Genomic DNA, 14,477 nt, shown 5'->3' on the forward strand with positions numbered 1-14,477 from the left:
CGTAAAGTAAGGTGAGGCAGACAGTCTCAGGAAAGATATGACACCCTGTCATTGCCAAGTGACCTTTGGTAGGGACTGCAGCTGGAGGGGCATTGATGTTGTGCTCACTGAAACGGGCCGATCTGGAAATCTGCACTCCTCCCTGAGTTCCCGAAGGCCAGACTGCACTCCCTGTGGCTCTTCAGTACTGCCGCTCTCTAGGTTTGCATTCTGTTCTGTTGGGGCTGAATGAGAAGTCTTGGTGCCTCCAAACAATGTCCTCCTCGGACTGTTTGTGTAGTGGATGTAAGGCTGAAGGTAAACATTAAAAATTTCAAATGTTGGCAGAAAAGAATAAGAATGCAGAAAAGGTGGGGGAGGGGCAAGAGAGGTGAAGCTGTCAGTCCAGTCACTGTTTATACCTTAGGTGCTTCTAAAACAGCCACACTGTGTGTCACTGCTTCCATGCTGGGACAGAAATGTCCAAGAGTTGAGACAAAAACCACATGACCCACAAACCCAAAGCCCTTCAGAAGAGTTTCATGCCCATCCACCTTTGATTTCGTTTGGTCGTTTAGGGCCTCCGTTGTTCTCTTTAGCCAATGCTTAATTCTGTGGTGGCAAGTTGAGTGCAGGGACAAGGCCTATTGTAAATTTAATGCAAACATCCAAGAATTGGAACATTTTGTATAAATAAAGTAAATTTCTACAGATACCAAGAGAAAAACCAAACCTGCATTCAACAACATAACACACATTCTTTGGAAGCTCATATAAAACATTCTGCAATATAGATCAAATTGTGGTCTAAAATATACATCTTAACAAATTTCAAAGAATAAACATAGTATGATATCTGCTCACAGACCATAGCAGAATTAAGTTAAAAAATTAAAAATAGAAACATGCTGAAAAATCTCAAAATTTCTAGATATTTTAAAACATACTTCTAAATAATACAGTGTTGAAAAATGAAATCCATGGCAGCAACATGGCTCAGCAGGTAAAATGGGGCAAACCTGATGTCCTTAGTTCAGTCTCTGGAACCCACCATGCAAGGGGAGAACCAACTCCTTCTAATCGTTCTCTAGCCTCTACAAGCTCACTGTGGTGCACACATCTTCATAAATACACAGACACACACACACATACACACACACACACACACACACACACACGCACACACACACACACATGCAACAATACTGATAAAATAAGACTCAGAAGAAAAACTTTCAAGTATCTTAGATAACTTAAAGTGAAAATACAGCCTAAAAATTTGTGGATTAGAAGGAAATTTGTAACATACATTTTAAAAGAAATACTAGAGGGACTGGAGAGATGGCTCAGCAGTTAAGAACACTGGCTGTTCTTCCAGAGGACCCGAGTTAAATTGCCATCGCCCACATGGCAGCTTATAACTGTCTGTATCCCCTGTTCCAGGGGATCTGACAACCTCAAGCATATGTACACGTGCATGCAAAGTACCAGTGCACATAAAAAATAAATGAATCATTTTTTTAAATTATAAAGAAATATTAGAAAGACAAAGAATTCCAAATAAATAGTCTAAGCTTCCAATTAGAAATAAGAAAATTGAATATAGAGAAAGCATAATAAAGTAAATAATAAAAATAAAAGCCAAAAACTAATTTAAAAATCAATTAACCCAAACAACTTGTTCTGATGAAAAAAGAGGAAAAAGAATTCCTCAATCCATTGGCAGAATAATGAAGAGAAAAATAAGAAAACACAAATCACTGATGTCAGATACAAGAGAGAGGCCATCACTACTGATTTAAAGGGAAGAACAGCTCATATGTCCACAAACTGTGTAACTTAGATATAATTAAACAGCTACTCAAAAGACTATTTTAACAAAACTCACTTAAAAATTGACCATTTGAATAAGTCTATGTTGGTTAACCACTTAAATAAATAACCAATAACTTTCCCAAACAGCACTAGCCCTGGGTAATCTTGATAACGTCTAATAATCATTTAGCATACAAATTATGGGAATTCTCTATAGCCTGAGTCAGGAGCGGGAAGCAACAATGGCTTCTTCTTGAGTCCTTTCAAGAGGCCAGAATTATCCCAGGACCAACAGACATACGTGTTACAGGAAAAGAAAAGAACAGACCAGTGCCACTCAGGAACATTAAGTATAGAGTCCTCAGCACAAAGTTAGACCAAATCTAACACCATGTAGTAGTATATATACATCAAGACCAAGAGAGGATTCATTCCAGGTATACAAGGGAAGTTTAACATTCAAAAAAAAAAAAAAAAAAAAAAAAACCTATGTAATCCATCACCTTAATAGTCTGAAGAAGAAAATAGTGTTATAAATACATCCAGGAAAATTATTTGACAAAATCTCATTCCCACTCATGATAGAAAATAAAATACAGACTCTCAGAAAACTTGGATTAGAGGGAAAATACCTAAGCTTTGTGAAGGATATGTATTGGAGGAAAACCTTAAAATCAGAGAAATGGATATATTTCCTTATAGTCATTTATTTGGCAATGGAGGAGGAGGAAGTGGAAAAGGAGAGGAAGGAGGAGGGGGAGGAGAAGAGGAAATGAACCAGCAAGTTAAAATATTCCTAGGCAAACCACAGTGCATGCTGCTGAATGAAAGAAACCAACTGCAAAGCTATATGCTATAGCATTCTGAAAAAGGCAAGACTGTAGAGATGGGGGTGAGGGGGAGGATCACATACTTTTTCATTTAAAATATTTTTATTTGTCATATACTTCCCAGGGTTATTAAGTAGATATGTGACTGTCATGCATATAAATAAGGTACATTGTGAAAGCCCTTGGCACATGTTCTAGTTTCATTCTGTTGCTACGATAGAAAATTCTAGCCAAAAGCATCTTAGAGGAAGAAATGTGCAGTCTTATAGGATGCAGTCTATCATTGAGGGAAGTCAGGGCAGGACCTGGAAGCAGAAACCATGGAGAAATGCTGTTTGCTGGCTCCATTACAGGTTTATGCTCAGCTCGCATTCTTGTACAGCTTTGGACTACCTGCCTAGGGAATAGTGCTGCCCACAATAGACTGAGCTACCCATATCAATTAAAAATCAAGACAACCTCCTGTAGACATGCTCGCAGTTAAAGATAACTATGGGAGCACAATATTCAATAATTATTGGGTATTTGATAATGTTTGTTGAATGAATGAGTGAATTAGGGAGTAAAATGTAATAGTACCACTTACTCTGTTTTTATTTTGAGTACAAGCTTAGTTTACCATCATTCAAAAAACAATACAGATGAATCAACTAAAGTTATAATTTTATTTATATAAAGTAATATGTCAAGTCAGATACTATTCATTAAAATGAAACTGAGATGCATTGTTTATTTAAAAAGTAAGCTTTGATTCTCATATCTTTAATTTATTTGAATATAGGGACCACGAGGACCACCTGGTAATGCTGGACTTCCTGGAGAGATGGGTGTGGAGGTAACATTTTGTGATTCATTCTAATCTTTGGTTCAACATGTTTTACAAAATAAAGTGAATTAAATGTATTAAGTATATGTCATGAAGAATAATTTTATGGCATTTTCTTTTATATATAGAAAATAAAATATAAAACTATAAATGGCAGAAATAAACAATGTGCAGAGACAATTTCAGACATACAAAGTTCTCCTCTAAGAACAAAAGTGAATGAGGATTTCCCTTCACTGATGAGAACTGACTTGATAGCTCATCATTTTAAGAGGCAACATCCTTTAGAGAATGGGGAGTTTGGAAGTCACCCTACTTACTATATCATTTGAAATAATAAACTGTATTTGTTATAATTATGAAATCCAATCATTTTATTTTTGTTTCTTACTCTGGTAGTAAAGCTATAGATTACCCCACTTCCCTGGCATCTGGGAAAGTACTCTTGCTCTCTTCCTTGCTTGATCTTCTCTTTAGCCTTTCTCAGACTCATATGAAACTGCCCTTCCATTTCCTTGGTTTTGCCAACTGAGTACCAATGTCACCATGAAAGCTGTAAGTCATGCCTCTTCTCTGACACCACTTATTGATGTCCTAATGGCATTTTATGTATTCCCCTAGGTAGCCCACTAACATCTCAGATGCAAAATCTGTGTACGGTCATTCTTCTTTTCTATGCATGAAGCCCATCGCTTTCCTAATCTTCTGTTTCATGAGCGTCTCACTGAAAGATCCCATAGTCACCCTATGCTGCCCCTACTTCACCCTCTCCTCATCTTCTCTCTTTGATTAAGCCCTTGCTGCCTTATAGCTAACCTTCCCTCTTCAGGTCTACTGCAAAAGCAGTTCTGCCACCTTTATGCTGTATCGCCTCCAACTCCCCCCAGACCCTCAGATACTCCTCTCCAGTTTGTCTTTATTACATCATTCTTGAGATTCTTTAAGAGTTAAATAACCTTTACAATAAACATCCATTTCTTTTTTAATAATTTTTCTATACGTTTTATTATAAAAAACTTGCAAATTAAAAAAATCACACACCAAAATTAACCAATTTTTAACACAATAATGTTCTATATGGTCTGTCTACCTCTGAAGACCTGTTCTTTATTAATTACTCTTTATAAAATTTCATTCTGCTCCTAGGTTTGGAAACCTAGTTCCCCTTCCTTGATTATGCCATGCCTCTTACTGTACACTTATCTGGAGATGTAAAAATGCTTTTAAAGTCACTGATTCCTTTACAAGCTAATAATCTATTCAGAGTATAGACAACATCAACAATCATTATATTGCAATGGGTTAGGGTCAGTAATGCAGATATTGGCAGGGAAATAAGGGAGCAAAGGAATTGCTGCTTTAATCCTACCTGGGGGAGGAGAAAAACAAGACATGAATATGGGAACATAAAAAAGTGAGATTGACTTGGAGAGATAAGGATAGAAGGGACATAACCTAAACATAATAAAGGCAATATACAGCAATTCAAGAGCCAACATCAAATTAAATGAAGAGAAACTCAAAGCAACTCCACTAAAGTCAGGAACAAAACAAAGCTGTCCACTCATTCCATATGTAGTCAATATAGTATTTGAAGTTCTAGCTAGAGCAATAGGACAACTAAAGGAGATCAAGTGGATACAAAATGGAAAGGAAGAAGTCAAAATATCATTATTTGCAGATTATTCAATAGTATACATAAGTGACCCAGAAAATTCTACCAGGGAACTCCCACAGCTGATAAACACCTTCAGCAAAGTGGCTGAATACAAGATTAACTCAGAAAAGTCAGTAGCTCTCATATATGCAAATGATGAACTGGTGGAGAAAGAAATCAGGAAAACAAAGTCCTTCACAACAGCCTCAAATAATGTAAAATATCTTGGTGTAACTCTAACCAAACAAGTGAAAGATCTTTATGACAAGAACTTCAGGGGTTGGGGATTTAGCTTAGTGGTAGAGCACTTGCCTAGCAAGCGCAAGGCCCTGGGTTCGATCCTCAGCTCCACAAAAAAAAAAAAAAATTCTCCTTATGCCAGGCAGTGGTGGCACGTGCTTTTAATCCTAGCACTCTGGAGGCAGAGCCAGGCAGATCTCTGTGAGTTTGAGGCCAGCCTGGTCTACCAAGTGAGTTCCAGGAAAAAGTTGCAAAGCTACACAGAGAAACCCTGTCTCGAAAAACCAATAAATAAATAAATAAATAAATAAATAAATAAATAAATAAATAAATAAATAAATAAAAAATTTAAAAAAAAAGAACTTCAAGTCTTTGAAGTAAGAAATTGGACAAGACAGCAGAAAATAAAAAGATCTCCCATTCACATGGATTGGTAGGATTAACTACCATCTTACCAAAAGCAACCTACAGATTCAATCCCTATCAAAATCCCAACACAATTCTTTACAGACCTAGAAAGAACAATACTCAACTTCATATGAAGAAAACAAAACAACCAGGATAGCTGAAACAATCCTGTATAATAAAAGAACTTCTGGAGCCATCATTTTTCCTGATTTCAAGCTGTACTACAGAGCTATAGTAATAAAAACTTCATGGTATTGGCATAAAACAGACAGATTTGTCAATAGAATTACAAATCCACACACCTATGGATGTCTGATTTTTAACAAAGAAACCAAAATTATACAATGTAAAAAAAGAAAGCATCTTCAGCAAATGGTGCTGGTCTAACTGGATGTTGGCATATAGAAGAATGCAAATAAATCCATCCATATCTATCACCTTGGCCAAAACTCAAGTTCAAATGGATCAAATACCTCAACATAAAACCAGACACTGAACTTGATAGAAGAGAAAGTGGGGAATAATCTTGAACACATTAACACAGGAGACAACTTCCTGAACAGAACACCAATAGCACAGGCACTAAGACTGACAAAAAAATGGGACCTCATGAAACTGAAAAGCTTCTGTAAGGCAAAGGACACTGTCAATAGGACAGAATGGCAGCCTATGGAATGGAAAAAGATCTTCATCAACCCTACATCTGAAAGAGGGCTAATTTCAAAAATATATAAAGAACTCAGGAAACTAGACACCAAAAAACTAAATAATCCAATTTTAAAAATTAGGTACAGATCTAAACAGAGAATTCTTAAGAGAAGAATCTCAGATGTCAGAGAAACATTTAAAGAAATGTTCAACATCCTCAGTGAATGCAAGTCAAAATGACTGCGAGATTCCTTACACCTGTCAGAATGGCCATAATCAAAAACACTGGTGAAAGCTCATGCTCGAGAGGATGTGGAACAAGGGGAACACTCCTTCATTGCTGGTGGGAGTGCAGACTTTTACAGCCACTTTGGAAATCAATATGGTGATTTCTCAGATAATTGGGAATTGATCTACCTCAAGACCCAACTATATCACTCTTGGGCATATACCCAAAGGATGCTCAATCATAACACAAGGATACTTGCTCACCTATGTTCACAGCAGCTGTATTTAAAATAGCCAGAACCTAGAAACAACCTAGATGTCCCTCAACCTAAGAATGAATAAAGAATACAATGGAGCATTACTCAAATGTTAAGAAACAATGACACCATGAAATTTGCAGGCAAATGAATGGAACTAGAAAAAAATCATCCTGAGTGAGGTAACCCAGACTCAGAAAGACAAGCATGATATGTACTCATTTATAAGTGGATATTATCTGTAAAGTAGAGGATAACCAAGCTATAATCCACACACCCAAAGAAGGTAAGTAACAAGGAGGACTCAAGGAGGGACCCTTGGATCTCCCTGGGAAGGGGAAATAGAATAGATTTTGAAGGCAGGCTTGGCATGGGTGGGGATGGGAACAGGAGGGATCAGGTTTGGGAGATTGAAGGGGGAGAATACTAGAAGAGATGACTAAAAAGGGGGCATTTCAGGGTGAGGTAGACACCTAGTGCAATAGAAACTCCCAGGAATCTACAAAGGTGACCCCAGCTAAGACACCTAGCAATAGGGAGTATGTAGCCTGAACTGGCCATCTTCTGTAACCAGGCAAGACTTCCAGTGGAGGGATTGGGACACCAACCCAGCCACATAACCTTGGACCTACAATTTGCCCTGCCTATAAGATGTGCTGGGATAAAGGTGGTGCAGAAATTGTGGGAGTGGCCAACAACCGATGACTGGTCCAGCCTAAGACCCATGCCACGAGAGTGAATCTACCCCTGACACTGCCTGGAGCACCAGGACCCAGAAGATGGATAGCCCAGAGACCTAGAATAGAACCAAACACAACTGACAAAAAAAAGTCAATGAAATGATTCCTAATGATATTCTGCTATACTCATAGAATGGTGTCTAACCCAATTGTCATCACAGAGGCTTCATCCAGTAACTGAAGAAAATAGATGTAGAAATCTACAACCAAACACTAGGCAGAACTCAGGGAGTCTTTTGGAAGAGGGGGAGGAAGGATTATAGGACCCAGAGGTGTTAAGGACAGCACAAGAAAACTCACAGAATCAGCTAACCTGGGCTCACAGGGGCTCACAGAGGCTGAACCAGGGAGTCTACATGACACTGACCTAGGCACTCTGCATATACGTTACAGTCATATAGTTTGGTGTTCTTGTGGGACTCCTAACAGTGGGAGCATGGGCTGTCTCTGACTCTTTTGCTGGCCTCTAGGACCCTACTCCTTATACTGGGTTGCCTTTCCAGCCTTAATACAAAGGGAGGTGCCCAGCCTTACTGCAACTTGATATTACATGTTTGGTTGATATCCATGGGAGGCCTGTCCTTTTCTGAATAGAAACAAAGGAGGAGTGGATGGGAGGAGAGAGGGGAGAGGAAACTGCAGTCGGGGTGCAAACAAATAATAATAATAATTTTAAAAATCATTTAAAGTAAAAAAGAGAGGTTGGAAGAATAAGAAAGAAGCTTTAGTGATAAGAGAAAGGGCAGTGCAGATGAGACAATTCCAGGAAGGCGGGTGGTACTAGGGAGAACCTTAGACTATGGAGCTGTGTGGAATATATGATGCTTACTGTCAAAGGGGAATAGTGACTGATTAGAGGAAAACCATGAAAAGTCTCCTGACTCCATTAAAGAGCTTGAACATTTTATCTTGGGCTATTATAAGTCATTATGTAAACAAGACAGAGGTGAAATCAGAACCATATTTTGGAAAAATAATCCTAGCAGCTGAATGAGAAGTGTTTTTCAGCAAATATAAGTAAGGACAGATCTAACTATTAAAAGGTTGTTGAAGATGTCACAGTGGTGCAGCCTGAGAACCAGTGAGCTCTAGGAACGCTTGAGCTGTGGTGTGAGACCCTTTCTAAAAGAAAGCAAGGAAGAGAGAAAGGGGGAGGCAGAGAGAGAGGGAGAGAGGGAAGGGGGGAAAAGGTAGAAGGAGCGAAGGAGGCCGGTGAACTGAAGCAATGGATGGGTACATACAGACACTTGTCACCTAAATTCCACAGCTTCTTCAGATGTGGAATTTGAAAAGCAAAGCAGAAAGGGAAATTGTTCTGACATTTCTAGGTTATGTGACAGATGTGGCAGTACCTTGTCCTGAGTCAGGAAGACGGCTGTGAGGGAGCAAAGGTCACAATCGGCTTGTCCACCCAAGGCTAAAGCACTCAAACAGCAGGGCTGGCTTAGATCTGACCTAAGGATGAAGCTTATGGCCAGTCCTGTGCCACATCCCAAGCCTGAAGAAATCACAGAGTGCTCAACCTCACAGCTTGAATGTTTCAGAGAGTAGATAAGACTCTGTTGTAATAAGGATGTGAAGTGTGATTGGTGGTCTAAGGAAAACCGTGGTTTTGAACAGTGGTTGGAGGCGGTGGGAGAGAGTGCCCCCTGGCAAGTAAAAGATGAGTTGTGCCTCACTCTGAGGCAGACCAAGAAGGACCCTGACTTTGATAACACTTGACCACTAAAGCATGCTTATGTGACTAACAGCATTTACATACTCTGCAGCTTCCACAGATTTGCACAGCTTCATGAGGTAGATCCAGTTATTCCCCCCATTTTACAGATGAAGAAACTAAGGCTTGCAATTATGAAAGAGCACTAGGAAAGAGTAATGTCAATCTCAGACCCAAACATAGGCACTCTGCCTCCTCATTCTTGGTCATGAGCATAGACACCAAGGAACAAAAATAAAAAACAAAAAACAAAAACAAACAAACAAACAAAAACCCTAAAAACCTAATTTTCTCTTAGCAGTGGAACTGGAATTTTCATTGTCTGCCCATCTTTTCTGTTGAGTATATACTTTTTATTTTATTTTACTTTGAAAAACAGTAAATGTGGATTGCAAATGTCTTATTAAAAAAAACAACTAAACCTCCTCTCTTCAAAAATACTATTTAATAATGAGAACAATATCTTAATTTCTAATAATTATAAAAAAGAGTCTAATCTGTGCTTCAGAAATATCGAAGAACCTCTGAGAAGAAACAGAGAAGAGTAGAAAAGTGGGACAGGGAGAAGGCACACAGGTCCACTCTAAGCTAAAGAGCTGTTGGCCACTGTTGGCTTCAGGGGGAGACAGTTTTCTCCAAGATGATTGCCCTCCATAAGTCAACCACTCTCCAATAAAAGACCGAACATCTAAGAATATTTGGGCAGAACTAATTGGTCTTGGAGGATTCTTTCTTTGAAAATGGGTAGGTGTGTGTTTGGGGATGGTGAATTGGGAAAGCATTGGGAGAGATGGGATGAATAGGACCACATATATGCAACACTCTCAACGGCCTAATCAAAAGGATGGAGGGGTAGCACGAATAAAGAAGACTGGGGGCGCATAGAGGATGCAAAACACAGGGCTGATACTCCTGGGAGACACAAGTCACACAACAGCACCTCTTGAAGCTTCAGACCATGGAAGAACCAAAGATTGCAAGAAATTGTATGTTTTCAAGGTCAAAATAATCAAAAGGTCGCCCAACAAAGGTAGATTCACCAAGAAAGAAGACCTTTTCAGTGTGACAACTTTATCATTAATTCATACAGTACATTTTATTTTTAAAAATGAAAAAATTAATTGATCTCAAGGAAGCAGGTTTCAATGGGCACAGGAGGAAGGGATGTGATGCTCAAAAGCGAGGAAACATCTTTGAATCTGGGAATAGATAACTCAAAGCTGTAGGAAATAGATTATCTCAAATCCTCTAAGGTCTCAAAGGTGAAGGATTGGGGGAGAAATTTCTTCATTTTCTTGGTTTCAAGTGAAGCTCTTTTTGACATTTGAACTGTTAATGAATCCCAGAAAAAAAAAAAAAAAAAAAAAAAAACTGCCTTAAGTGTTGAATTGTATGTGTGGAGGTAGCGAAAACCCTCTCCTGCACACAGACTCTTACCTTTGAGCTGAACCACAAACCATTTTCTTATGAGGTTTGTACAGCCTTTGTAACATGTCAAATCATCCTCTTTCAGGGACTTCCAGGCACTGAGGGAGAATCTGGCCTGCAAGGTGAACCAGGTGCTAAGGTAACCAATGCAAAAGTGTAATAGAAAAGGATGTCTCTAACATAACACCCACACTTGCCCCAGTTTGACAAACACCATTTTTTTGGGGGGGTGGGGCAAGGTTGAGTCAGGGTCTCACTGTGTTGTCCTGGCTGTCCTGGAACTCACTATGTAGAGCAGGCTGGCCTCAGACTCACAGAGATCCGCCATCTTCCTCCCGAGTGCTGGGACTAAAGGTGTGTGCCACCACACCTGGTGATAAAACCAGCTTGAAGGCAGATGGAGGGCATCAGAACTGAAGTACTTTGGACGATATCCCTTATAATATGTACTCTGTGATTAGGAGAGCAACTTGAGTGAGAAATAAAGCTTCCTCTGCCCTTTGTCTCTTCAGGGAGATGTTGGACCTACCGGCAGCCCTGGAGCAGCTGGGGAGTCCGGGTCACGTGTGAGTACCTACAATAAACAAACAATGTACTGAGCCACTTCTTTGGGGAGACTCAAAATTTAACTGCCCTAGACACAACAAAAAGTAGAGTAATAAGCCTTTCAAATGCACCACAAAATGTTTCATGAATTTAAAAACTACACACTAAACCCTATTTGCACTCTAAGTTAGGCATTTAGAATCCTAAGTGACTTTTCTCAAAACCAGGTGTGCTCTGAAGAGCCTTGCCAAAAATGTGTGGTCATGTGGTTATTGCTTAGCGTTGCATGAAGAAAAAATTCACAAATCATTGATCAACACATCAGGGCATTTTTTAACCTAACAGACAGATGAAGGATTGAAATGTAATGTGTGTTTTAAAACCACCCCAGGGCCTAATGAGATGCAAGGAAATTTTTATGAGTAGTTGTAATTTGGCATCTTGGAAAAGTTATGAAAATATAGATAGGCTTTAGGCCATGGTAAGATTTTTTATTCCAAAATAACAGTGTTCAAGGCAATTTTTAAAAATCTTTGTTCACTAACAAATACAGTAGGGAGATTTATTTTTGTACCTGGTTTGTTGATTTGCATTTTCCTTTTGTGGGAGTGAGTAGTAGGGATCAGCTTAATACAGGGCAGGGGTCATTAATGGGAATGATGTTGTACTATTAATTAGCACTAATTAATTCACTTTAACTTAGTTATGAAGAGAGCAACTCGGCCTTAGCAGCTTCATAAACTATAGTCTGTATTTTTGCAAGTTTCATATCTAAAAGGCAGCTTATTGATGTGACTTGGCCATAATCTTTGTCTCTCTGAAGGGAGAAAATACAGAAACTGAAAGTCTGGTATAATGATTATGACTGAATTTTGTTATATTACCCCATGTAAGTTCATTATATCAAGGAGCTGTATTTCATGTGATGATAGTGTTTACATTCCTTGATGTCAGAAGCACATTCTAGCTATATTAATTTCCAGATTCCAGATGAAAATGTTACCTGTAATTATCTAAAATGTATTAGTATTCTAGAGGCACATTATATCTGAATTTACAGCCCTGACTATCTTAGGTACCTCCAGAGCTCTTCCAGGCAAATCAACTCAAGCATACTACACTGTCAGGTCTTCTTTAGAGACAATATTGAAGTAGAAATGGACAACTTTAAACTAGCCACTTCCTACACCTTTTAGGGACAAAATGTAAAGTAAGATCAATGAGATAGCTAAGAACTTAATCTTGCTTTTTCTGCTATAAAATAAAACAGGGTGAACCAGGAGCTCCCGGAGAAGAAGGTCTCCAAGGAAAAGATGGATTGAAGGTAAACTTTATATATTGAGACAATATCTCATGTGTCCTAGGCTAGCCTCAAACTCACAATATATCCTGAGAATGACTTAAACTTTGGATCCTCCTGCCACCAGCTCCCAAGTTCTGGTATTATAGGTTTTATTCAGTTCTGGAGATCAACAACCCCCATCCCCAGGCATGGTATGTGCTTGACAAACACTGTAGCAACTGAGCTCCATCCCCAGCCCCAAGCTATCATTTTAAATGGAATATTTAAAATATCAGGCTTAACTACTTTTGTGTGTCAAATAAAAATATACTTATTACATGACATAATTATTTTACCACATTCTTAAAAATAAACCCTTTTCCTTGGATTCCAGGGGGCTCCAGGAGGAAGCGGACATCCTGGAGAGGATGGAGACAAAGGAGAGATGGGCTTACCAGGAACAACAGGACCCTGGGGTAGAGCAGGTCAAACAGGTCTTCCAGTAAGTACCACTGGGTTCAATTAACTCAGTGACACGTGTACAGGTTAACACATGGTTGCATGACACACACACACACACACACACACACACACACACACGTACATGCATGCACAGGCAACGCATATGCACATGCACACACATACATTGACCTTTTGAATCTACAGGGTGACTAGAGATGTTGAGCTGTGTCTTAAATGAATGACAAAGCAAGACTATCAGTTGTCCTCAGATGCAAAAGGGGAAAGACACTTTTTCATAAACAGTTGGACTTCTGTCATAAAGCTTTTGTTGGGGGAGAGTCTTCTGTCGTCTCAGACTTAGTTTGTATAAATATTCTGTATCTTTGTTCATAGAGCCCATGTTCTTGTCATAGAATAACATCTTAGCCCTCAGATTAAGAGTCTTTGTAAGCATGGTGCACTACCAATACCAGCTCCTAAATTATATTGCTTTAAAGGAAATTATAAATTGTATAGTCAAAAAAATTTCTCGCCTTGAGACAAATGTACGATGTGAATTATGGGGGCAGGTTTGGAGAGTGTTTGTGACACTCTTCCACGTAAGTGTTCCAGTCTCCCGGGTAGTGTTTGCTCAAAGCTCTTGTCTGACACGTGTAAGCAAGGGAGATGGTTCTTTTTTTACTTCTCTAAGTTTGCTTGACTTTAGAGACTGTTCTTTCCTTGGTAGAAGAATCCCTACCGTTCTACTAAACAACAAGAAAAGATTTCTCTCTCCTCTGCACACTGGCAGTCTTCATCCTTTTAAAGACTCAAAGTGAACTCTGGGCTGTGGAAGACTTCTCCCTGGAAAATAACTCTCGAACAGCATGGCTCTGTCTTCCACGCGCTCCTTACCACATTCTTCTGGGCGCCAGTATTTCCACATGAGGGCTCTGTAAAGAGTGAGGAACTAGCCGCGGGTGAATTAACCATGTAGGCAGGCTGCAAGCAGAGCAGGGATTGATAAAGTTGGTCGTCATTGTGTATTATTCCTGCATGTCTCTTCATTGGCTCCTAACCTCCACATCAATAATGTCTTATCAGTGGCATGCCCTGCCCCAGTCAGCTCAGCTAAGTTTGTCTCACCAAGCTGAAAGTGCTGTCTTGAAAACCATGACAAATACCATAAATGAAGCTCTAACTGGCTATCTCATCACTCACAACTATCCACCTCTACAATTCCTTTAGTAACAGCGAAAACAATGCTATAATGTAATTAATGTAATATAATAAAACAGATATCCTCTTCAAATAATAGGTGATGGCCCAAGCATATTTCTAATTGGCATTTAAAGAATGAGGGTAAAGGGGCTGGAGAGATGGCTCAGCAGTTAATAGATCATGCTGTTCTTGCACAGGACCTGGGCTTGGTTCT

The 14,477-nt window shown here is 39.2% G+C and overlaps 1 protein-coding gene across 4 annotated transcripts in view; it reads left to right on the top strand.

Annotated features, from left to right (window-relative positions):
- The window catches only part of Col24a1 (collagen type XXIV alpha 1 chain), a 259,667-nt gene that overhangs the window by 160,711 nt on the left and 84,479 nt on the right, over positions 1–14,477 (top strand). For all 4 annotated transcript variants that reach the window (XM_036190194.1, XM_036190198.1, XM_036190196.1 and 1 more), the window contains 5 exons: positions 3,406–3,459; positions 10,859–10,912; positions 11,286–11,339; positions 12,590–12,643; positions 12,996–13,103. In XM_036190194.1, coding sequence (XP_036046087.1) covers positions 3,406–3,459; positions 10,859–10,912; positions 11,286–11,339; positions 12,590–12,643; positions 12,996–13,103 — 324 coding nt within the window. The remainder of the gene's footprint in view (positions 1–3,405; positions 3,460–10,858; positions 10,913–11,285; positions 11,340–12,589; positions 12,644–12,995; positions 13,104–14,477) is intronic.

This window comes from Onychomys torridus, chromosome 6, assembly GCF_903995425.1.
Source record: "Onychomys torridus chromosome 6, mOncTor1.1, whole genome shotgun sequence".
NCBI classification, from domain to species: domain Eukaryota; kingdom Metazoa; phylum Chordata; class Mammalia; order Rodentia; family Cricetidae; genus Onychomys; species Onychomys torridus.